Here is an 8,726-nt window from a genome sequence, read left to right on the forward strand (position 1 = left end):
ATGTGGCCTTGGGCCAGTGGACAGTGCTGCTGTGTGGAACCCTCCCAGCCTGAGCTGGCTTCTTGGCACAGTTTCCAGGCTCTGGCCCCAACCCTAAGCCAAGCACTGCAAGAACATGGCACTGGCCTCTGCCCACTGGGCTCCAGCCATCTGGCTCCAGGCCACGGGATCCACCGTGCCTCTACCAGGCCCAGGGGGACTGCCTGGAAAGGAATGGGGGATCATCTTGCCCACACATAGGCTGGCCTGGCGAAACTGGCCTCCAGACAGGCTCTGCCTCCCCCTCATATCAGGCTCCCAGGGCAGGGTCGTGCCCACCCCGAGACCGGGCTCCTGGGGCAAGGTTGTGCCCCCCCACCAGGCTCCTGGGGCAGGGTCATGCCTCCCCTCTCAGACCAAGCTCCCAGGTCAAGGTAGTGCCTCCCCCCTCAAACCGAGCTCCTGGGGCAGCGTCATGCCTCCCCCCTCAGACTAGGCCAGGCCGGGGCATGTTTCTCCCCTCAGGCTGTCGAAGGCCCAAGTGACTCCGTTTAACAAACATGACGTGGCCCAGGTCCCTGGGGGAGGGGCGGGGCTGGCAGAGCAGGACTTGAATCCAGGTTGCTGTGACCCCTATTGGCTCAAGGCCTGGGCCCCTGAGGGCCAGGCCATGCTGTCCCCACGGCGGGGGCGGGGGCAGAACTTCCTCCCCCCAGGCCATGCCACGTTCCCCTCATTCCAGGCTATATTTAGACCTAGTGGAGGGAGGCACCCAGGCAGGGAGGGCTACGGCGGTGCCCCTCCACTGTGGGAGGGGGCCTGGGCGCCCACTTGCCCTCGTCTGGGGGCTCAGCTCAGAAGGACTGGGTCTGAGTCCCAGCCAGTCCTCATTGTTATGTGCCGTGGAGTCGGATCCAACTCATAGAGACCCCTCCTTGGGTTTCCAAGGCGGTATCACTAAGAAAGTAGATTGCCCAGCCTTCATTCCGAGGAGTGGCTGGTGGATTTGAACCCCCAGCCTTCTGGTTAGCAGTCAAGTGCCTTAGGCACTATGCTACTGCATCTGTGAGTGTGGGGCGGGGCTGGAGGGCAGCGTGTTAGTCCTGCCACACCCTCCTCGCCAGGGCCGGACTCCACAGATCCACCCAGAAACCAGGAACAGCAGGAAGAAAGTTCTGTGGGGATCCCTGTGACGGGTCGGGGCTCAGCCTCCCGGAGCTGAGCATCAGTTGAACCCCTGGTTGCCATCAAGTCGCCTCTGACTGCGGGCCACTGCACGCCGGTCAGAGCAGAGCTGTGCCCCGAGGGTTTTCCGTGGCTGGTGGTTTCTGCAGTAAATCAAGCGCTTCTTCAGAGGGACCTCTGCATGGACTCGAATCCCCAACTTCTGGTTCGCAGCTGAGAGCCTTAACTCTCTGTACCAGCCACACTCCAACAGCCAGTTTGCGTGGAATTGACCTGGCTCATGGCGGTCTGTGTGTGTCAGAGAGAACCACATTATAGGAGGAGGTCACGTTGACTAGCAAACCCACAGATCTTGATGCTGAGTGGGGGCTGACCCGAAGCCACACCTCTACCCTCGGTCCACGGGGGCGGTGGGTGGTGGCTGCAGCATTACTGCTGTTGTCCAGATGCTGCAGGCTCGTCAGCTGTGACCTGGGCCGGGACCCCACACAGCCCTCGGCCCATCTTCCCATGGGCTCCTGCACAAAGGCCCAGCCTGGCCAGCAGACGGGGTGTGAGGGGCTGGGTGTGGACTGTGAGAGGAGGAGCAGAGGTCGAGGCCAAGGGTCTGGACGCTCAGAGACTGGGATGGAGTGAGAAAGCCTGAAGGCAGCGGGTGGGTGGGGGTCGCTGTGAGGATCCAGGCTGCCTGCGAGATGGGCATACCCTTGACCAAAGCAGATTCAGGGACGCGGAGGGAGACGTCGGAGGGATGTAGCTGAGGCTGTGGAAACCAACGAGGAAACCGAGGCCCGGAAAATACCCAGCCCAGCTTCTGCCCTGCCACCAGGCCGCCCCAGCCACCGGGCTGCCCCAGCCAGAAGGCCCATCTTCAAGCTTGGGACAGAGGTCCCACCATTTGAGTCCCCTCCTTCCAAGCCAAGCGTTTGTGAATAGATGCCCCAGAGGGTGGCTCTTCAGCACTGAGCAGGATGGGGGGCTGGGAGGCGAGGCGCGGACCCGTGAGAGTGCTGGGGAGTAGGGCAACGGGAGGTGGGGTGTGGGGGTGGTTATCATGGAGGGACAGAGACAGCCAGACTCAGCAGAGAGAAGAGGAGAGGTGGGTGGTGGCAAAGCTGAGGGCTAAGGGCTCGGGCTGTGGTCAGGGGCTCAGCATGGGACCAGGCTCAGGGATTTATGTGTGGCTGGGATCAGGGCTCAGTGAGTGACCACGGTCAGGGTTCATCACAGGACTGGGGTCCGGGCTTGGAGTGACAGGCATCCATGGTCAGCGCTTCACCGGGATCAGGGCTCATGTGTGACCAGGGCTCAGCCCCCGGGAGCATCAGCGTGTGCTTGGCTGATGTCCCCCTCGCACCTGAACTACGGCCTCTGGCGTGTCCGAGTATCCTGCAGGAAGCCCCCACTCTGGGGGCCGCAGAGCCTCTGCAGTCAGTGCCTGGCCCTCCCCTGGGGTGGTGGCCAGCGGGGGGCACTCAGAGGAGGGCAGGCTCCCCAGGGGATGCCACCCGGGCCTGTCTCTGGAGGAAGGGACTGTACGTAGCATTTGTCTGGTGGTGACGCTAACGTGGCCTGGTGCAGACAGATCGGAAAGCATGTGCAGTGTGCCGTCCCACCCCAGGCCAGCCCTGGTGGCTCTGTGCGTCTGTCCTTCTAGCATCATGGGGGCATCATTCTTCCATAGTAGGGAAAGGAATGTTGGATGGTGTCCCTCCCCTTCTTGGGGACCTCTGGGGCCCACAGCCTCCTCGCCTCCCCTCTCCCCCGTCACCCCTACAGGGCATCTCCTCTGCCCCCAGAGCCCTGTCATTCTCCTTCTCTCACGGGGCTAGAGGAGGAAGGGTGGGGTCATCCGACACTGGGCTCCACACCTGAGCGGTGGGGAATGCCAGGGAGCGGGCAGTCCCCCAGAGACGCAAGAGGGGTGGCAGGGACCTTGGCACCAGAGGGTCCTCCCAGCAACCTCCGGGGGCCGATGTCCAGGACAGGGGATTCCGAGGAACGGGGGGGCCTGCAGGTAACCTCTCTGAGCCTGAGGCTGGAGCCCGTGCTCCCTCCTGCCTGGGCCTCTCTGACCTTTGCTGAGCGAGGGTCGCTTTGCCGTGTCCACCCTGGCCAGAGAGGCAGGGCTCAGTGTCTCGGTGTCACCGGGCTGGGGGCTGCGCATGGGCATCTCTCACTAGAACTGGACAATGGTTGGTGCGGGGTGGCATGCCTACCCTGCTCACAGCCCTTGGCCAACAGGAGGGCTAGTCAATGGGACTTCTTCCCCCAGGTGGAGAGGAGGCACTGTGCCCCAAGGTCCTAAGGGCCCATCCCTCCTCCCTGCCTCTCCAAAGGCCTCTTTCTCCTTTCTCCAGAAAAAGCCAGAAATGTCCTTATTTGGAGGATCAGCCCTGGCTAGGTTGCGGGGTGGGGTCCCGTTAACCCTTCATTTATAAATAAAGGGATAAATCATGGCTGAGTTAAACACCCGGAGGCAGAAGTATAAACAGTGGGGGTGGCCCCAGCCCAGCCCCCACCCCCTGCTCCCTGCTCACCCCCCCAGGCCAGGATGAGGGGAGTGCGCTGTTTATTTGACTCACACCCATGGGGGTGGGTTGTCTGTAGCCGGGCCCAGACTCTGGCCCCAGCGAGCCACCCGCGGGCCTCAGCCTGGTTCTCTGTGGGCCGGACGGTAACAAGTGTGCCCATTGTCAGGGTTAGCAGGGAACTGGTGAGCTGCTGAGGTGCCCAGTAGGGCTGGCGCCCAGCCCCCCATCCCTTGTCTGGAGCACTGACCCACTGCCTGCCGGGGGATGGGGGCTGTGAGGGTGGGCCTGGTGCAGTGGCTGGGGCGGCCATCTCAGAGGGTCTCACCATGTGCCAGGCTCCAAGTGGAAAGGGCCCTTTGCCAAGACTAGCTCAGTTCATCCAGCAGTTCCAAGACCCCAACTGTATAGCTTGAAAGTGAGGCCCAGAGAGGTTAAGTGACTGTTGAGGTTGCACAGCGAGCAAACAGAGGAGCCAGAATCCAAGCGGCTGTACAGCCACATGATGGCGGTAGTCTGCCCAGTCCCACAGCCCTGCCTTTCTCCCTCCGTCCTGATGACGGCCACGTGACTGCCAAGAGCGTGTTCCCCTCCCTACAGATCAAATTGTAGCCCTTGCCAGAGGCACGCTGGCGAGCACCAGGCTGGCATCCGAGCCACGCTGACCAACCCCACGCGCCCATGCCTTGGGCTGGGTCTAGATGGAGAGGAGTGAGCACCCCAGGTCCCAGCCGGGACAAAGGCACCGAGGCAGGAAACGTGGGGCATGTGAACCGAGTGGGACTGGGCCAACAGTCAGGGCCTCGGATGCCAAGCCAGTGCCTGGGCAAACCTGTCTCCTCCTTTCCAGGCCCGGGCACCGCCATGCCGTCCCTGTCTCCGGTGAGGCCCCTGGCCTTGGTGGCCCACAATGCCACGGGCCGCCCCAACAGCAGTGTGCCAGAGATGCCCTTGTTCCACCTGTTCGCCTTGCTGGACGAGGAGCTGCACGCCGGCTTCCCCGGCCTGTGGCTGGCGCTGATGGCGGTGCACGGTGCCATCTTCCTGGTGGGCCTGGTGCTCAACGGGCTGGCGCTGTATGTGTTCTGCTGCCGCACGCAGGCCAAGACGCCCTCCGTCACCTACACCGTCAACCTGGTGGTGACCGACCTGCTGGTGGGCCTGTCCCTGCCCGTGCGCTTCACAATCTTCTACAGCGCGCAGGGCTGCCTGCGCTGTGCGTTCCCCCACATCTTCGGCTACTTCCTCAACATGCACTGCTCCATCCTCTTCCTCACCTGCATCTGTGTGGACCGCTACCTGGCCATCGTGCAGCCCGATGGCTGCCGTCGCTGGCGCCAGCCCGCCTGCGCCAAGGCCGTGTGCATCTTCGTGTGGCTGGCGGCCGGCGCCGTGACCCTGTCTGTGCTCGGCATGGCGGCCGGCGGCGTGCCCTGCTGCCGTGTCTTCACGCTGACTGTGTTTGAGTTCCTCCTGCCTCTGCTGGTCATCAGCGTGTTCACGGGCCGCATCGTGTGTGCGCTGTCGCGGCCGGGCCTGCTGCGCCAGGGCCACCAGCGCCGGGTGCGGGCCATGCAGCTGCTGCTCACCGTGTTGGTCATCTTTCTCATCTGCTTCACGCCCTTCCATGCCCGCCAGGTGGCTGTGGTGCTGTGGCCGGGTCTGCCGCGCCGTGCCAGCCTCGTGGCCTACCACGTGGCCGTGACCCTCAGCAGCCTCAACAGCTGCATGGACCCCATCGTCTACTGCTTCGTCACCAGCAGCTTCCAGGCCACCCTCCGCAGCCTCTTCCGCCGGCACAGCGCGGACTACGAGCCCGGCAGCGGCGAAGCTGTCGCGCACAAGGGCTTCAAGGGCTCCTCTCACCACATCCTGAGCACCGGCCCCCGCGCCCTGACGCAGGCCCTGGCTAAGGAGCCTGAGGCCTAGTCGGCCAGGCTCTGTAAAGGGATCAAAGGTCAGGACTGGACTGGCTGTAGCTCAGAGGACCCTCCTCATGCCAGGTCAGGGGCAAATCAGGTTCGTCCTGATCAACTGTGATGCCTACTCGGGGCCCTGCGTTGAAAGAGATCCAAGGCCCTGTGCTGTGGTTAATTAGCAATGTCTGCCACAGGCTTCAGATGGGGTGTAGTGGTCCAAGTGCCAATCACTTGCCATCCCTGGGGTTACTGTGTCTCAAACACTCAGAGAGGTGGCCAGGAGCAGCTTCTGACAAGGGCCATTTTGCCCCTAGAAGGTGTTACCCAGAAGGAGGGACAGAGATCATTCAGGTACTGGGGAGTCCGAAGAGGGCTAAAAAAAAATTCTGAGGTGATTCCCACACACAGAGACGCAGAAGAACAGAGATGCTGGAACTGAGGGAGAACGACGGGGGACAGAAATGTTACATGATGGGAAGTGAGGGGCCGTGTCTCTAGGACCCCGGCCCGAGGCATCCATGACTCCCAAGACAGCATGCCATCTATGGGCTGCTGTGCTGTGAGCAAGCACTGGTACATCTTGGTTGCTGCTTGAACCATGAGATGGGGGTTGCTGAGAGAATCTGGCAGGTGCCAGGCTGGGCAGTGACAGTCAGACCCAGCTCCACCTCCTCCACGGCCTTCACGCCCCCCCCCGTGGATGCCACCAACTGTCCCCACAGCCGCCACTCTGGGAGTGGTCTCGGCAGACCCTGCCTGCTGCCCCGGAGGATGGCAGTGCCATGCCCCGTCCCACAGGTGTGAAGACCTGGAGCAAGCACACCCAGGACCGCGGCCCGGCCTCCCGGCCCAGGACACAAGCCCCTGGCCCCCTCCAAGGTGGCCCAGGTCACTGAGCAGCTCTTCTTGCTGACGGGTCACGTCTCCCCCTGCCCTCTTTGGGGAGGGGGCGCTTCTCTGGCTTGGGCCTCTGATCACTTCCTCTGAGCTGGCCTCCAGGACTGCTTCCCATATGGCCTTCTGTTGAAGGCTGAGCTCCCATGAGTTCTTCCAAGATTTGGGCATGGGGAGGGGTCTCTGATGGAGGAGGGGCTCTGAGCATGGGCGGGGACACCTCCAGCCACCCAGCTCCTCCCTTGCCCTTGGCCACAGCCACTGACGCAGACAGATGATTTTAAGGGGTTGCGGGTTTGCCATTTGTCCCCAGAGAAAAGCGTCCTGTGTATCCGGGGTGGCCTGGATGGGGGCAGGAGGAGGCAGACCAGGCCCCCCATCTTGGCTCTAGGTAGAGCACTCTGTCCCCCAAGGTGCTGAATGCTGGGGCCTGCGTGGGGGCCAGAGGGGCTGGTTAAGTCTCCATTTTAAAGATGAGGAAACAGGCTAATGGAGAGCGCAGGCCTTGCCCCAGGACACCCTGTGAGTATCAAGGGCAGTGCTGTCTTCACCATTCCCAGCCGGGGCCCAGGAGGAGTTGTGACACTGGGGTGAGAGCCTCTGGCTCCAGGACCTTGTGGGGAGGCTGGGTTTGGGGACATCAGCTCCCAGCCTGCTGACTGGAAGGACCTGGAGCCCAGAGGGGTCACAGTGGGCTCACGGTGCACGGCAAGTGATGGGGGAGTTTGGACTCCCCACCCCGATGCCCGAGGAGCAGTGGGATGCCCACCACCACCAGTCACAGCCAGCAACACTCGTAACCCTTCCTGGGTGCTGTGTCTGGGGCGCCTCACAGCCTGTGGCCAACCTCCCCCCTCTGCATCCCCTCCCATGCCCCTCCAGTGCCCGGGTCTCACCAGTCCCTCTAGGAGAGAGGGGTGGTGCCTGCCACTACTGAGGGTCTGCTATGTGCCAGGCACTGAAGCCCCTGACCCCAGCTTCCTGGTACAGCTCGGAGATGCAGTGCTCACCACTGGTCCCACCAGGCACAGGAGGAGCCTGGCTGCCTCTCAGGGCGGACGGAGCCAGGGAGTGGGGCTGGCTGTCCAGACACGGGCACGGCAGGCAATTCTGGGCCCTAAGGGGGCTACGAGCATGGGTTTGCAGGCACAGAGACGCCACATAGCTTCCTCTTTCTGAGGCCTGCCAGGTGGCGCCAGGGCAGTCACAGGTCCCAAGCAAAGCAGGCCAGAGTGTCAGTGTCGGAGGTTTGGCCCCAGCCCGCTCCGGGCTTCCTCTCCCAGGGTCCTGGTGCCCAGTCCCTGAATTCCTTGAGCTCGTACAAGACCCCCTGCACCCACCCTCAGGAGCCATCCACAGTCGGAGACCCTGGGCTTTATTTGTACAAGGACTCAATTCTCTTGTTCCATCCCAGGGGGACCTACCTCCCTTGGAGCCTACCCACCCGCTCCCCCTGGGCCATGGAGCATGACACGCCCCCTCTGAGCCTCGATTCCCCCAACTGTACCATGGAGACCCTCTCTCTGGGCCATTGGCTATGGAGGCAGGGGACAGAGGGACCCTCCGGCAGGGCAACGACGTGCACAAAGATGGGACCACACTTGGCTTCTCAGGGCCTGCACCAGCCCCACCCCCACTTCACATGCAACCTCACAGCTCCCTGCTTTCACAGCATACGCCGCCAGTGTCCTCTGGCCCACCAGCCCTTCCTGGTTCTCGCATCCTGCTTCTCTAATTCATACTAAGGAGTGAATGGTTGATAGGAGCTGAGTGCTGTGACTTGTAGGTGGAGGGTTTGTAATTTTTCTGGAATACTCTTTCCTGGAGGAGGGTGCCTAAGGTGGGCAGGGAACGAGTACTGCCGGAGCCGGTCTGTGCAGCCTTGCTTCACACCTGTGAGAATGTCTGTCCCCGTGACAACCAGCGCCCCAGGGAGAGACCTGGGACCCAAATCCTGAGAGGTGCCCAAGCCCCTGCACCTTGTCAGCACGTTGGAAAGCCCACAGGTCACTCTTGGTTCCTCGAGGCCTCAAAGAACACTCGAGGGCTGAAGCCACCATTGAAGCATGGCAGGGTCAGCCACCTGTCTTCTGGGGCAGAGGCCCAGACCTTGGGGGCCAGAGTCAAAGGCTGTCCTTGCACCTCTGGAACATTCAGCGCCTGCACTAGGCCAGGTTCTGTCTCCCTGCACCCAACTCGCCAGCTTTGCAGCTGGAGG

At 62.5% G+C, this 8,726-nt stretch overlaps 1 protein-coding gene across 1 annotated transcript; it reads left to right on the top strand.

The window, feature by feature from the left end:
- Positions 1-4,559: 4,559 nt before the first annotated feature.
- GPR20 (G protein-coupled receptor 20) lies at positions 4,560-5,624 on the top strand. The gene has a single exon (XM_007940566.1). The coding sequence runs from the start codon at positions 4,560-4,562 to the stop codon at positions 5,622-5,624; it is 1,065 nt and encodes a 354-aa protein (XP_007938757.1).
- The last annotated feature ends 3,102 nt before the right edge of the window (positions 5,625-8,726 follow it).

Source organism: Orycteropus afer, unplaced genomic scaffold (genome assembly GCF_000298275.1).
Source record: "Orycteropus afer afer isolate SDZICR_OR568_19922 unplaced genomic scaffold, OryAfe1.0 scaffold00069, whole genome shotgun sequence".
Lineage (NCBI taxonomy): Eukaryota > Metazoa > Chordata > Mammalia > Tubulidentata > Orycteropodidae > Orycteropus > Orycteropus afer.